The 16454-nt window shown below is 43.2% G+C and overlaps 1 protein-coding gene across 3 annotated transcripts in view; it reads left to right on the top strand.

The window, feature by feature from the left end:
• LOC106610163 (WD repeat-containing protein 17) overlaps positions 1 to 15638 on the top strand; it is a 31196-nt gene extending 15558 nt beyond the window's left edge. The window contains exons 5-28 of one of the 3 annotated variants that reach the window (XM_045722710.1): positions 1017 to 1268; positions 2949 to 3071; positions 3555 to 3742; positions 3938 to 4106; positions 6695 to 6783; positions 7032 to 7201; positions 7524 to 7688; positions 8134 to 8336; positions 8728 to 8877; positions 9409 to 9539; positions 9845 to 9970; positions 10189 to 10344; positions 10746 to 10810; positions 10968 to 11100; positions 11306 to 11397; positions 11565 to 11664; positions 12010 to 12149; positions 12280 to 12300; positions 12514 to 12625; positions 12816 to 13060; positions 13311 to 13412; positions 13533 to 13631; positions 13822 to 14011; positions 14492 to 15638. In XM_045722710.1, the coding sequence (XP_045578666.1) occupies positions 1017 to 1268; positions 2949 to 3071; positions 3555 to 3742; positions 3938 to 4106; positions 6695 to 6783; positions 7032 to 7201; positions 7524 to 7688; positions 8134 to 8336; positions 8728 to 8877; positions 9409 to 9539; positions 9845 to 9970; positions 10189 to 10344; positions 10746 to 10810; positions 10968 to 11100; positions 11306 to 11397; positions 11565 to 11664; positions 12010 to 12149; positions 12280 to 12300; positions 12514 to 12625; positions 12816 to 13060; positions 13311 to 13412; positions 13533 to 13631; positions 13822 to 14011; positions 14492 to 14611 (3341 nt within the window). In that variant the 3' untranslated portion in view covers positions 14612 to 15638. Of the gene's footprint in view, positions 1 to 1016; positions 1269 to 2948; positions 3072 to 3554; positions 3743 to 3937; positions 4107 to 6691; positions 6784 to 7031; positions 7202 to 7523; positions 7689 to 8133; positions 8337 to 8727; positions 8878 to 9408; positions 9540 to 9844; positions 9971 to 10188; positions 10345 to 10745; positions 10811 to 10967; positions 11101 to 11305; positions 11398 to 11564; positions 11665 to 12009; positions 12150 to 12279; positions 12301 to 12513; positions 12626 to 12815; positions 13061 to 13310; positions 13413 to 13532; positions 13632 to 13821; positions 14012 to 14491 lie in introns of all 3 variants that reach the window. The other 2 variants (XM_014209341.2, XM_045722711.1) reach the window with 2 other exon arrangements.
• Positions 15639 to 16454: the final 816 nt, after the last annotated feature.

Here is a 16454-nt window from a genome sequence, read left to right as displayed (position 1 = left end):
AGACTGAGGCTGCGTCCCAATAGTCTATAGATAGTCTAGACTGTGGCTGCGTCCCAATAGTCTATAGATAGTCTAGACTGTGGCTGCGTCCCAATAGTCTATAGATAGTCTAGACTGTGGCTGCATCTCAATAGTCTATAGATAGTCTAGACTGTGGCTGCATCTCAATAGTCTATAGATAGTCTAGACTGTGGCTGTGTCTCAATAGTCTATAGATAGTCTAGACTGTGGCTGCGTCTCAATAGTCTATAGATAGTCTAGACTGTGGCTGCGTCTCAATAGTCTATAGATAGTCTAGACTGTTGCTGCGTCTCAATAGTCTATAGATAGTCTAGACTGAGGCTGCGTCTCAATTGTCTAAAGTGGCTTCCTCTCTTTGTCTTATCTCCTTCATTTGCACTGATGTGAAAGAACTGGGCATGCGTTTCCCTATTACAAACTATTTTACATTTGAGTCATTTGGCTAGCAGACACTCTTATCCAGAGCGACTTACAATCATTTTAGTCTGGAAAAACAACCACATATTACAATTATTGCAAGTACAGATGTAGAGTCTAAATTTGAGACAGTTTGCTACAGCAGGAAAATAATCCTGCATCAACAGGAAATGTGAATTATTATGTGGATTATAATTAATGGATATATTTTGTAGAGGTTGATACATTTTTTGTTAGGGCAAATCAAGACTGACATTTTAAAGTGAAAATTACATACTATAGAAGCCTTTTAAAAACCTTGAATACACTACAAGTTTGCATTTCCTGCTGTGCAGGAAAATTCTCAGCAACAAAAGATTGATCAAATTAAGATCTTACATCTGTAGACCCTTCTTCGAAATAGCTGCTATCAGCAGAATCAGTGCCAGGAAGAAAAAACACTTACAACCTTTAAATATGTATTTATTGACTGTTTCTTCCACATGAGAACCTTTATTTGGTACCTCCAGGTATTTCACTAGGGGCTGTGGTGACTTAATTTAGTCAGTTGATGCAGCAGGTCTCCGCTCCTGTCCTAGGATCTAAAAACCAGAAGCACATGTTGCGCCCGGAGTCTTTAGAGGGGACGGACGAGGAGGACCCGGTCACAGCGTTGGAGTGGGATCCCCTGTCTACAGACTACCTCCTAGTGGCCAACCTGCATAATGGCATCCGAATGGTAGACTCAGAGGGGCTCACCTGTGTCACTACCTTCAGCTTCCCCAGTTCAGCTGCCTCTGTACAGTGTCTGGCCTGGGTCCCCAGTGCACCCGGCATGTTCATCACTGGAGGTAAGGACATATTGGGGTAGGGTTTACGGGTAGGGTACAATGGGTTAGGGTGCAGGGTGTAGGGAGGAGGGGAAAGCTGGGTCCCCAGCGCCCCCGGCATGTTCATCACTAGAGGTAAAGAAACGGGGGTAGGGTTTAGGGGGTAGGATATAAGGGGTAGGGTACTTGGGGGTTAACTTCTATGGGCTACGTGGGACGCCTGCGGGACACAACCAGTGAAATATCAGGGCGGCAAATTCAAAAACAACAAAATGTCATAATTCAACTTTCTCAAACATACAACTATTTTACACCATTTTAAAGATACACTTCTCCTTGATGTAACCACATTGTCCGATTTCAAAAAGGCTTTACAGCGAAAGCAAAACATTAGATTATGTTAGGAGAGTACATAGACAAAAATAATCACACAGCCATTTTCCAAGCAAGGACATGTGTCAATAAAACCCTAAACACAGCTAAATGAAGCACTAACCTTTGACGATCTTCATCAGATGACACTCCTAGGACATTATGTTACACAATACATGTATGTTTTGTTCGATAAAGTTCATATTTATATCCAAAAACAGCATTTTACATTGGCGCGTGATGTTCAGAAAATGTATTCCCACCAAAACATCCGGTGAATGTGCACATCAATTTACAAAAATACTCATCATAAACGTTGACAAAATATATAACAATTATTTAAAGAATTATAGATAGACTACTCCTGGATGCAACCGCTGTGTCAGATTTTAAAATAACTTTACGGAGAAAGCACATTTTTCAATATTCTGAGTACATAGCTCAGCCATCACAGCGAGCTATACAGACACCCGCCAAGTTCGGGGAAACCTAAACTCAGAATTAGTATTAGAAATATTCTCTTACCTTTGCTGATCTTCGTCAGAATGCACTCCCAGGACTGCTACTTCCACAAGAAATGTTGTTTTTGTTCCAAATAATCCATATTTATGTCCAAATACCTCCGTTTTGTTCGTGCATTCAGAGCACTATCCAAAGGCATAACGCACGAGCGCGGTACCAGAGACGAAAAGTCAAAATGTTCCATTACCGTACTTAAAAGCATGTCAAACGCTGTTTAAAATCAATCTTTATGGTATTTTTTACGTAAAATTGCGATAATATTCAAACCGGACAATAGCGTATTCATTCAAGGAGAAAAAGAAGGAACGGCGTGCTCGCGTGACTGCGCATATCCAATCCCTTTGTTGCCAGGCAGTCCACTCAGAAACTGAGCTCCTATTATCTGCCCAGTGACAGGAGAATGCTCCAACCACTTTCTGAAGGCTTCAGACAGCCAATGCAACGTAACCCCACGGATACTGTAGTTTCGAAAGGGACTAGAAAGAAGAACTACAATTCTCAGATCCTCCACTTCCTGGTTGACTTTTTCTCAGGTTTTTGCCTGCCATATGAGTTCTGTTATACTCACAGAGACCATTCAAACAGTTTTAGAAACTTCAGAGTGTTTTCTATCCAAATCTACTAATAATATGCATATTCTACTGCCTAGCCCAGACAGGTTAAGATAAGGTCACAGCCCTGGGTTTGTTCTTTACATGAGGTAGGGTATGTATATCAGTGTAGGTAGCTAGAGGTCAGTTGTGTAAGGCTCAGGCCTTTAGAACTTGGGTCAATACCACTGTTCCAACTTGTTCCTTCTGTTTCCAGATTCTCAAATTGGTGTGTTGAGGATATGGAACGTGTCCAGATCTACACCTCTGGACAACTTCAAACTGAAGAAGACCGGCTTCCATGCTTTACATGTGTTAAACTCTCCTCCAGCCAAGAAATGTAAGCATTAGACACACTACTGGCAGATGAGCTCTGATAATCCACAAATTAGGGTAGAATCCACAGTCTGCATCACACTCTTAGAAAATAAGGTGCTATCTACAGCTGTCCAAATAGGAGAACCCTTTGAAGAACCCTTTTTGGTTCGAGGTAAAACCGTTTTGTTTCAATGCATAATCCTTTTGGGTTCCATGTGCAACCCTTTCCACAGAGAGTTGTGTATGGAACCCAATAGGCTTCTACCTAGAACCAAAAAGGGTTACACTATAGGGACAGCCGAAGAACCCTTTTGGGTCCCTTTTTTCTAAAAGTGTACAATAACTTCAGGGTTTTGGATATGAATGACTGATCTTGTGAAATAAGATTGCTATATTTCTTGGAAAAACTGTAACTTTTCTATAGCATAGTGTGTTCTTTCCCCATTCTTGCTATCACCTGACCCCTCCTGACCCCGCCATTATTTGCCTCCTACCCTCTTTTCAGCCTTGAGCTCCATCTCCCCGACAAAGAACCACTACACATCATCCACCAGCGAGGCTGTTCCTCCGCCTACTCTATCCCAGAACCAGGCCTTCTCCCTCCCCCCGGGCCACGCTGTCTGCTGCTTCATGGATGGAGGGGTGGGGCTCTATGACATGGGAGCCAAGAAGTGGGACTTCCTACGAGACCTGGTGAGGGAGGGAGGGGAAGAGATTGGGGGGGTGAAAAGAAGGGAGGACAAGTGGTAGCAAGGGAGGTAGGGAAATTGGGATGATCGTAAGGGCGTTCTTCTATTTCTTGTTTGTGTCTGCATTTCTGTTGTACATATCTCCCAATCCAGTTCATGTTGAAGAAGACCTGACCATGAAACCATATGTTGTTCTCAGGGTCATGTTGAGACCATATTTGACTGTAAATTCAAGCCAGACGACCCCAACCTGTTGGCGACAGCCTCGTTTGACGGGACCATTAAGGTGTGGGACATCAACACCCTCACGGCGGTTAATACGTCTCCCGGCAACGAGGGTGTGGTCTACTCTCTGTCCTGGGCTCCTGGTAAGACATGGGGAGAGAACACACACAGACCATAATACTTTGGGTGTTTCTCAATATGCATTCTACCGTGTTCCACACTCTCGTGCTCCGAGTGCATTCTCCGAGGACGTTCTTGTGAGGACGAGAGTGTGGAGATCGCATAAAACATGACATTTGAGAAGCACTCCCCTCAGCGTATTGCCTCACGCTGCACCTCCCCATTCAGTGAACCTTCTTCCAGCCAGGTGTCGTGTCTTTGGCATCATTAAACTGAAGACTGTTAGTTTATCAAATCAATTCTCTGTAATTATTGTTACGTGATTAACTAATCAGGTAAATGTAATTAACTAGGAAGTTGGGGCACCAGGGAAAATATTCAGATTACAAAGTTATAATTTTCCTAATAATATAACTTTCAGATATTTTAATATCTGCTCAATTAGTCTTTTAATTAATGAATTATTCTTTACCTCACGTTAGTCTCATTCCAAACGTCGTAAATTGTTGGTTATCTGCACGAACCCAGTCTTCACTATGAATCCATTCTACATTATTTATTAACTAACTAAATAATAACAGAAATGCACATACAAACAAACAAAGTAGATATGGTTACAAGGAAATGATAGGGGATGTGCCCTAGTGGGCTAAACCGATATTACGGCTTGGTGGACAAAAGGGAAGTGGTTGTATACTGAGAAAGGCGGGAATTACGCAAATGAATCACTACACACTTGATAATCACATTCATTGAAATGCTAATCCTTTGCACATGAACACTCAGTCATTCGGGAATAATTGCAATCAATATATATATTTACGCTCAGTGTGTCGTCGTGATCTCTGTTGGGATCGTCCGTCTTTCTATTGGAGAGTTTGTCCGCCCTCTTTCTCTCTCTTCCGTGGTCAGAATGGATAGTTCCGAGTAACATTCAGCAATGTTGTTATAGAATAGATGTTTCGGCGGTTGTCGGCCTTCACATTCAATGGTATAGAATTCCTAGCTGCAGACTAGTAATTAGTATCAAAGATTTGCTCTTATTCTGTCAGTATCGATAGTCTCAGAGTTTCAACAACCATTACAACCTTAGCTTATACTCAGGTTTATGGTCTGGTCTCAAACCTTAGCCCTCTCGTGGTAATCGAGGTAAGCTGGTCTGAAGGGAATTCCTCCCTGTGGGCGTTATATTCATAACAGTAGAAAGAGGCTGTCCCATGACGCCAGATCAATGTGTGTGCTCATGGGGCGGGCCAATGATTTAGTTCAACTTTAAAGGGAAATGGAGTTTCCTTCATTAAACAGTTTAAAATCACATTACGTAATTTTACAAATAGTTTCATCTTTACTCATTAATTTTATACAACAATTAGATGCAAGCCTCACAACTGAGACTCTTGTATAAACAGAGTTATGGTAATGTGGCTGTATTGTCTCTCATGAGTTTCACGAAATTGTACAAAACGGACCAGTTCGTAGCTGGATTCTTCACCGACCGTGTACACCTTCTCCAAAACATGGAAATTGTTCAGATCTCAAGTTCTGTGATGTGGAAGAGGTTCCTTTGTTCTCCTGTGAACCTCACTCCCTCTCTACTCTGGCCATGAGGAGAGAACTCCTTTAGGAATTTATGACCTGCCTAACAGAGCCTGGGTGTAGGGGAAGAGAGAGAGGGGGATGGTGCAGAGAGAGGGGGATGGTGCTCGCTGTACCCAAAGAGGGCCACGTCATGACACAGGACAATGGCAACAATAGAGACGGAACAAGTTATACATAAAGCAAATGTTTTACTTCATAACTATCAGCTAGCTATATGTGAATCGTAATAATCTAGCTAACCAGATAGTTTAACAGGCAAAAATGACCTAAAACGAATGTTATGCAAGGTAGATGTCAATTCTTCGTTAGTAGCTAGCTACCAATTCTTCATGGCTATCTAGCTAGCTAACAGTAGTAGCTAACAAGTCTCCCTATTGAATTACTAGGCTTGTTATCTCTGCACAGTACAGTAGATGTTGTAGGCAGGTAAACATGCCAAAAATAACACAGTATGCATTTCTTAATGTATCAAGAAAAAACATTGTAGTCAGTTTATTTTCTCTCGCTTCAGCTCAAATAATGGCCATTGCTTTCAAGAATTTTGCGTGTTTTTTTTTACATGGTTGCGTCATATTTCTGTGCACACTTTCCATTGAAGCTTGCGTCTATGCACGCGTCAAAATATATACAAATGGAGTACGCAGCCGAGAAGTGCCCGCGTGTCCCGTTTCGCATACTTTGATATGCACTCATACGCCGACCTTCCCATGCTCGAAACACCCTTTATATACCATAATTCGTCATGTCGACTTTTATTTTGAGAACTGCTCTGCTGGTGATGAATAGATGTTTTATGAACGCCTTAAGTATATATTTTCAAGTAAAGTGTTACCTTGAGTTCTTTCCCATTAATAATGATTTACTGAATATAAATTAAGAAGTCAACGTTATGCATTTTTTTTTTTTTATGATTCAAACCAAGTTATTAAATATGTTGCGCTTTCTTGCGTTCGTTCATTTGGAAGTCGTAAATATGTCTCTTGTTGTCTTTGTGTGTGTTCTTCGAAAGGAGACCTGAACTGCATAGCTGGAGCCACGTCCCGGAACGGTGCATTCATCTGGGATGTGAAGAAAGGCAAGATGATCACACGATTCAATGAGGTACGTCAACAACACTGACGAAAAACATGACAGTCATAAGGGCTTTTCACACTACTGAGCCGAACCGAGCTAAACCAAACCAAGCTGTACTGAGCTAGCCTGGTTACACATCCACTAGCCAGCACAGTTTTGTTCGGGTCGGCACGATAGTGTGAAAAGGATAATAGAGTGATTTATCAATAATTTCTTTAGTTTATCAACAAAATAAATTATGTCATAGCCTTTTTGTTCCCTTGTGTACTCAACAGCATGGGAATAATGGTATCTTCTGTATCGCATGGAGCCATAAGGACTCTAAAAGAATAGCCACATGTAGTGGTGACGGCTTTTGCATCATTAGGACCATCGACGGCAGGGTCTTACACAAGTACAAGCACCCTGCTGCTGTGTTTGGTTGTGACTGGAGCCAGAATAACAAGTAAGAGTCCAGCTGTGTTGTTCACCTTTCATACTGTATAACAAGTATACTGGGAAATGTTGTGAGTTACCTATACTCTAATAGATTTCTTTCTTTCTTTCTTTCTTTCTTTCTTTCTTTCTTTCTTTCTTTCTTTCTTTCTTTCTTTCTTTCTTTCTTTCTTTCTTTCTTTCTTTCTTTCTTTCTTTCTTTCTTTCTTTCTTTCTGTCTGTCTGTCTGTCTGTCTGTCTGTCTGTCTGTCTTTCTCTCTCTGTATCTATCCCTCTCTCTCTCTTTCTTTCTCTCACTCTTTTTGTCTTTCTCTCTCTCTCTCCATTCCCAGAGACATGATAGCCACCGGTTGTGAGGATAAAAACGTGCGTGTGTACTACCTGGCCACCAGTTCTGACCAGCCACTCAAGGTGTTCACGGGTCACCTGGCCAAGGTGTTCCACGTGCGCTGGTCTCCTCTCCGAGAGGGTATTCTCTGCAGTGGCTCAGATGACGGGTACATGCAGTACATTAATACATCATTCATATATGTTCTTTCACTGAGTCTCACATCACATTGCATTAGGGTAATGTATCACATCCACCAATGTGTAACAGTACCTGCATAATGCATGGTAAACACTTTGTACTGATACACAGATACTCATGGTAGTTATTTGATATGCTACCATTATCAATACAGATGCCATTGGTTTGAGTAGTCACTCTATTATGTATATGGGAGTCCGTATATAACCTCTCTCTCTCTCTCTCTCTCTCTCTCTATCTCTCTCGGTCTCTCTCTCGCTCCCTCCCTCTCTCGCTCCCTTTCTCCCTCTCTCTCTCGCTCCCTTTCTCTCTTTCTTTCTCTCTCTCTCTCTCGCTCCCTCTCTCTCTCTCTCTCTCTCTCTCTCTCTCTCGCTCCCTTTCTCTTTCTCTCTCCCTCCCCCTCCCCTCTCCAGGACTGTGCGTATCTGGGATTATACCCAGGATGCCTGTATCAACGTGCTGAGTGGTCACACGGCGCCGGTCCGAGGCCTGATGTGGAACACGGAGGTGCCCTACCTGCTGACCAGCGGCAGCTGGGACTACACCATTAAAGTCTGGGACACCCGGGACGGAACCTGCCTAGACACCTGCTACGACCACGGCGCTGATGTTTATGGTACCAGTCCTCAGTAATGAATCAGGAACAACACACTGCAGCCACCATCAAATAGATTCAGCCACAGGCCCAGGATCATTTCTAGACTGCAAACTGACCCACCAGAAGCCCAAACATATAATATTTGACTAAAACATTATCATCTCAAACCTTGCTTGGGTTTTCATACAATCACATATCTCTCTTTATTATGCGTGGGAATCAACATTAAAATCACTTGGAGCTGATTTGTTCACAAAACTTTGGGGGCCAAGTAAAATCATCCGCGGACCACCAGTTGGGGAAACCTGCTATGCTTTATAGAGGCCACTGAATGTGAAGTTAAATATATAGAACTGTCTCTACCCTGACACTGTGTCTGTAATACTGTAACCTGATCTGATTCCTCCAGGCCTGACCTGCCACCCCAGTCGTCCGTTCACCATGGCCTCATGTTCCCGGGACTCTACGGTCAGGTTGTGGTCCCTCACTCCGCTCATCGCTCCTCTCCTGGTCAACGTCCTGGCTGACCACAGCTGGGACGACATCATCGGCAACACGGGTCAGTCAAATGTTCCGATACTGAAGAAATGTTTTGTGTAGAACATGTACAGTGGAGGGTAAGGCACGTAAACACCCTTATTTTGTGCCAGCGTTTACCCACCTTTCGCTGAAAAAAAAATGCATTGAAAATATAGGGAGCGTAACTTTACTCACCGCGAACTGCGGTTAGCGTTTGTCCGTCTATTTCTTTTTACCTCTACATCACTGACCATGTAGAATAAGGAGTCGTGTTAGTTCTATGTGCTACATTTCTATCTGTATACACTCCAGGATTAGGGATTCATCAGTAAACACTCTTTATCACTCTCCCATCAGACACTATGACTATATTGTTACAGAAGTGTTGATTACTCATGACATCAATATGTTGATTGCTCATAACTCTGTCTCGACTGTGAGAGAGTGATACCACAAATATTTATCAGTCCAAGCACGACATAGCCTCACAAGAACAATTATTCTGAATGACATCAGTCTGAATCTGTGTGTGTCTGTATGGTAGAGTACTATATCCCCTCCTCTCCTCCAGATAGGGCCATGGTGCCTGGTGCTACCCCTCTGCTCTGTGGGAAGGTGTCCAGAGACATCAAGCAGGAGCTGGATAAACTCTCCAGTGAAGTACGGATGAAGAAACTCAGGTGGTTCTCCGAATGTTTCTCTGTGAGTATATTTACTTGCAATTTTCCTGAAATTAATAGCACTCTATTTACGGTCATTTTGTTATTCCATTCCCGTAGTCCAGACACATGGTTTTAATCTGATGGTTTGATGGAAGTACAGGAGTTTTTTCCTTGGTATAGTTTTACGTCATCAGGTATCAAATAACCTATAGATAACCCTTCAGGTTAGTACTCCTATTTGGTAGTAATATTGGCACATATTACTGGAATCACCATGTATTATGTACTGTACTACCTACTCTTATGAAGTGCTTATGAAAACTTTTTCTATGTTCTTTCCTCCAGCCACCAGGGGGCAGTCATAACCTGTGGGACCTGGTGTCAGTGATCAACGGGCAGGACGACAGTCTGCTTCCCCAGAGCTACGGCAAGGGCATCATGCACATGAAACACTTGGTCCGCTTCAAAACCGTAAGTCGACCACTGACTGACTGACTGTCTCATCTCACACATGATCCAGTCCCTTCAGATCTGCAAACATCCAAGGGTTAGGGCCAAAGGAAAGGGGGATGGAGTGATTTTGGACCAAGCGTATGAATCACATTTCTAAGGGGTTCGTTTTCAAAAGAACATCAAACGTTTCACGACTATTCACTTACAGTACACGTTTCAATGTGTCTGTTCTGTAGTCTGAGGCCCAGGAATTGACCATAGTGAAGATGTCTAAGTTCGGCGGGGGGATCGGGGCTCCCAGTAAAGAGGAGAGACTGAGAGACGCAGCAGAGATCCATCTGAGACTGGGGCAGATCCAGAGATACTGTGAACTCATGGTGGAACTGGGAGAGGTAATGGTCTGATTTATTATAGGTCCTAGGCTACACTCTTAGAAAAAAAAGGGTTCCAAAACGATTCTGCGGCTGTCCCCATGGTAGAACCCTTTTTGCTTCGAGGTAGAACCCTTTTTGGTTCCTGGTAGAACTCTTTTGGGTTCCGTGCAGAAGGGTTTTACCTGGAACCAAAAGGGGTTATTCAAAGCGTTCTCCTATGGGGACAGCCTTAGAACCATTTTTGGTACTAGATAGCACCTTTTTTCTGTAAGTGTAGAACAACTATGGGTGTATCAGGAACAATACATGGACTCATATGGCATTACAGTATGTCCCTCATTAAAGGGTGTCCATTAAGAATCATAGCATTAATTGATGTACATAATGATGGTGTTTGTCATGTTTTCTGTATTTGCCAGTGGGACAAGGCATTGTCAGTTGCCCCAGGTGTATCCATAAAGTATTGGAAGAAACTCATGCAACGGTATGTTTTGAGTCAGTCTGTCAACCTTATTCAAGAGGCGTGTTATGGTTACATATACATTTGAGTCATTTAGCAGACGCTCTCATCCAGAGCGACTTACAATTAGAACCACAACAGTGGTTGTTGACTTCCTTACTCAATGCATGTGTCCTCGTAGAAGAGCCGACCAGCTGATGCAGGAAGAAAACCATGATGTCATCCCGTACTGCATCGCCACGGGAGACGTGAGGAAGCTGGTCAACTTCTTTACTGCCAGGGGTCAACTGAACGAGGCGCTGCTAGTGGCCCAGGTATGACAACATTGGCATCCTATGATTCATTCTATAATTAGAAAACAAAGTGACATAACATAAAACATGTATTGGTTCCAATCGGAACCCCTGTTCTCTAAAGGAGAGAGCAAAATACAACCATGTTAATTGACTTATCTGGATTGATGAAGGTTCCTTCAGCCAAATTGCTGTCATACGTCATACCTTTGTTGTTCCTGTACAGGGAGCTTGTGAAGGCAACATCCACGTGCCTCAGACCGCCGTAGTCAACCATACAACCACTACAGACAGCGACGACATACAGGCATATAATGGGTGTGTCCTTTTCACATGAAAATACACCATTTTGCCTAATTTTGGTGTGTTCCACAGCATACGTAATCACCATCCTGTCCATGGTGCATTGCATCCATACTGGGCAACTGAATATCCCCTCATGACCCCAGGCTTGTGAGGCTCAAGTGTAATCTCTGTTGTTCCAGGCTACTGCAGTGTGTATGTAAGGAGCTAGCGGAGTGGTATTTCCAAGATGGCCGTGCTGTGCTGGCGGCCTGCTGTCACCTGGCTGTGGACAACACTGAGGTAAACACACAGACGAGGCATGATGGCGTCAAAGGTTACGTATGATCCTCTCTGTATGTTCTCTTGTAATCCACACATAACATTCACTGTTGCGCATGCTAGTTGTGCACCTGAAACCTAAAGCTGGTCATGAGCTACCCTGCTGCAGGGTTTTGTTCCAACCCTACTCCCAATACACCCGGTTCTACTAATCAGCGGCTCCTCTGGCCCTTGATTGGCTGAATCAGGTGTTTACGTGTAGGGCTGGAGCAAAAACCTACAGAGCACTAATGCCTATGAATGTGAACATAAATGGGCATATTTGGTAGATGCATAACTTATCATGTTGTTGTGTGTCCCCCACAGCTAGCCATGGCCAGTCTGATCCGGGGTAATGAGCTGGAGCTGGCTGTGTGTGTAGGGCTGGTGTTGGGAGAATCAGCCAACCAGGCCACTCACTACGTCCTGGAGCTACTAGCCAGGAAGTACATGACCGCACCCACCTGGTAAGAGCCAATTACAACTCTCCATGAGAGGGCTAATGAACGTGACAGGCTAGATGATATATATTCTCCATATGATTGTGAATATACAGAGTGCATTTGTTTATCATCTCCATTCTCTCATTTCTTGTAGCTTTCCATCAGTTGGAAGCAGGTATTATACATTTCTCATGTGTCATAACCCTATGTTTAATGCGAGAACGGATTTGACTTTATTCTGGATTGATGTTGTTCCATCCGGTTGTACCTGGTCTTGTTCAGTGCCTTACCTCATTCATAAAGACTGCTTAGGTTTTCAAAGGGATGTGTGGATGTGTATTCTGCAATCCAACAACTGGACTAATGTCACCACCTTTCTCCTTCCCAGGGACCTGGCAGCTGACCTTCTCCAGATGATCCCAGACAACCAGGTCCTGCTGGCCAAGCTGTGTGCCTTCTACCCTGGGAGCTCCTCAGAGATAGACCAAATCCATGAAAAAGTTGGTGCTGAAATTCAGCGGAAATTCTCTATCGAGAATCCTTTTTAGTCCAAACTGGGTCCGGGAAACCGCTCCTAATTGTTTAAACAGAAGAACATAGAAAATAGACCTATCGACAATACGACATGAAAATGTCAACAACAACATTGAAGTAAAAAATGCATGTTAATAATTGGTGGTGTTGTTTCAGTGTGGTCTTCCCAGTCTGGAGGAGTGTCGGGCGTTAGCTGAGTCGGCTGTCAGCGAGGGAGACATCTTCAATGCTGTCAAGTACTATCTAATGAGTCCAGAACCCGAGGCAGCCCTGCTTGTTGGCATCACCTACGTCAAAGAACAGCTGAGTGATTCTGACTGGACCGTAGACTCTGTCCATCCTATCCTGGACCTTCTGGGTTACATCAGAACGGACCGGCTCCTACTTGCCAAGTTCACTGAGTAAGTGAATGGGAATCAGAATGTGTGAGACAACGTCACCTGGGCCTAGGCAGGTAGCCTAGTGGTTAAGAGTGTTGGGCTAGCAACCGAAAGGTTTATGGTTTGAATCCCTAGGTGAAAAATCTGTCAATGTGCCCTTAAGCAAGCCACTTAACCCTAATTGCTCCTGTAAGTCACTCTGGATAAGAATGTCTACTGCTATAGATTGGTCCTCAGCCCTCTCTCCTTGGATGTTCTTTCTGTGTTATAGAGCTCGAAGTGAGCTGCTCATCCTATCTGGCTACATCGGCGCACTGTTGGCCATCAGAAGACAATACTCCAGCATCGTTCCTGCACTTTACGAGTACACCAGGTAAGATGCAAAAAGCCATAGTATGGAGCACTTTCTAAATGTCTGTGTTGAACCTACATCACCTAATGCTTCAATGTTGAATGTAAAGCCCTATCTCTGACCTCTCACCTTCCTCCCCAGTCAGTTGATGAAGAGGAGAGAGGTGTCTGTTCCCTTACAGATAGAGCAACTCTCTGTAGAGCTGGAGGCATGGATGGCCTGCACACAGTCTCTCATAAAGTGAGTAGAGGAATTGTCTTATCAATCTCTGACACTGATATACTCTACTCTGGCCTGGCCCATACATTAGTCATCACGTCCAAGTATTGGACTAGCAAACTCAAGACCGTTTGAGGTTCAAAGTCTGACATTAAAACACACCAGTGTTTACCTGTCTGAATCGTTTGATTCTGTCTCCATGCTCACCCAGCTCCAGGGGTCCTGATGAGGCTCCCTACACCCCTCCGTCAGAGGCCCAGAAGGCAGAGCACGCCCGTCTGCTAGACAGGCTCCAGGAGGAGCCACTCAGGGGCCTGGAGGGGCCCGACTATGTCACAGGCTCCAACCTGCCCAGCCACTCTGACGTCCAGGTCTCCTGCCTTACCGGACTCAGGATCCAGGTCAGCCTCAAGCGATCAACCAGTTAATAAATCAAAGTGTATTCAGAAAAATACATTCAGAAAAATACATTGGTCACAAAGGGACAGTTTCGAGGACACAGAATTTGGTTAGGGACTAGGCTTAATCTGGATCAGGGAAACAAAGGGCTCAGCAGCAACCCAGACCGAAACCGCCATGCTTTCTAACCCCTTATAAAGAGGACCATGCTATATATAACCCATAAGTGGTTACTATTTGTAGTCCCCTAGTGGTGGGTAATCACTATGTGGGTGGTAATCAGTAAATTGCTGCTCAAGCTGTATCCACAGCGACGATTTGAAGTGCCTTTCTGCTTCAAGTGTGTCTCAGTCACTTCCTCTGGTGAGTCAAGGGGAGAAAGATGACGCTACTACAACCTTTAAACTGTTTTGCAGGACATGGTGATAAGGTCAATGATAGAAGAGTAAAAGTAGTGCTGTGTTTTTCCTTTCTTCACTCAGGGCCCTGTGTTTTTCCTTGAGGACGGTAAATCGGCCATATCATTGAACGACGCCCTTATGTGGGCCAAAGTGAACCCTTTCTCACCTCTGGGGACAGGTGTCCGTCTCAACCCCTTCTAAGAGCCAGCCTAGCCAACGAGGATGGGCTATAGGACTAATAACATTTGATTGGTCAGCCTCCGAGGCCAAGGTCACGCGAAGGTAAAAGGTCGACGTCAGGACCGACACCTGCTCTTCCTGAGAAAAAGAAGGAAGAAGGGATGGACATTCCAGAACGAAAGAAGAGAGGTGGACGGATGCTTAAAATGAGTTCTCTCCGCTATGTGCTTTTTCTATGTGGTTTACAATGTGTGCACCACAAGTCATCCAGTCAACAGTGTTACAGCTTCTCATAGAAAACGTGTTGCCGTACTTAGACACTGACAAAGAGGGTTCGCATGGCTGAAACGGGCTGTAGTGTTTCTATGTAGGAGCGAGACCATTGTAGTACGGCTGTCTTGTTTTAGACACACCGTCACATGCACATCAGTACACAGACAAGTCGACGAGCTATGTGATTGTTATTATGCTCACGGTCATAGCACCAGCATCATTTGATTGATGAATACCATATTTGTGTTGTATTGCTGTTGGTTTAACGTTGCGCAATGTGGCATCATCATTTCTGTCTGTTACAGAAACCAGCCCGCACACATAGATGTACAAGAGCAAAGCGTATGATGATGTAGGCTTACAGTGGTAGTTGATCGAAAGCAAACAAATACAGAGAAACGTACCTGTTAGCCTTTTATTTAGCGTAGCATCAATCAATCAAATAATTGATGTAGGACTTGATTGCTTTCGCGTTAAAACAGCTTAGCAGCATTGTGTCTGTACAGTACTGTGTTTGACTGTGAATGTATAAGACTTCTGCTGGACCAACAACAACAAAAAAGGGTGTGGACATGTAAAGTTGTCAATTAACTTGTGAATAGGTTATTGTGTTGTACATAAGACTGTCATTCCTGTTGAGTTGTGCAGCACTGTTTCAGGGATCACAGTTGCTAGCTAGAAGGGGAGGTAGTTGGTACTGTACACGGATAGGGACTTGCAAGTGTAATAGCTGTCACGATCCTGGATCCGTAGAATTAAAACTCATATTCTATGGTGGGGTCGATGCTTTATGTCTCTGAGTCTCGTCAGCATTACCGCGTCATAATCATTCGTAGGCATCACCCGACTGCAGAATTTGTAGTGATTTCATAATGATGACAAGCTTCTGTATGGAATTCGTTATTACTAACACAATTTGGCAGACGGTGACAACCTGCTAAGACTAGCTAGCTTATATGTTAAACAGAAAGCTGTGATAAAAAGGCAATATTTGAGAATCATTTTGCTTTTGAAACACAGACTTGAATAAATAGGCTAATTAATCATTTAAAAAATGAAACACCTGAAGGTTGTGCCTTAAGTAGAAAACGATTTGTTATCACTGCAACATACAGTATATTGGTAAGTAGGTACATTCATGTAAAGACGAGGTTTTCTTCCTTCTGCTTAACGAAACAAACATTAATTCAGATCATTTATACAAGCATTGTAATTTTTTTAATAATGTATTGATATTCGTTTTCCACCTATACTTAAATTATCTTCAAATGCATTTATTTACATATGTATTTATTGATTATGTTTTACTTATTGACATATGTACAGTTTGTTTGTACTACCATTGCAGTTTAGAAAATGTGTTCATGAAAATATCAAAATGTTAGTTTTGTAACATAAAGACGATACCAATGTAAACATGTAAAATTTGTAAGCAGGATATATTTGAGTTTTGATTCATGGAAAAGGTAAAAGATCTTGTAAATCAATTGAGAAGATTGGTCATGCTACAGAGCACCATCTAGTATTGTAGACAAAATAAAAATGAAAAATGACTGAACTAAACCACAGCCGAAAAATGCAAGAAGTATAA

The sequence above is a fragment of the Salmo salar genome, chromosome ssa08 (assembly GCF_905237065.1).
Source record: "Salmo salar chromosome ssa08, Ssal_v3.1, whole genome shotgun sequence".
Lineage (NCBI taxonomy): Eukaryota > Metazoa > Chordata > Actinopteri > Salmoniformes > Salmonidae > Salmo > Salmo salar.
The sequence above is the reverse complement of the archived record's forward strand: the minus strand, read 5'-3'. Positions and strand labels throughout refer to the sequence as shown.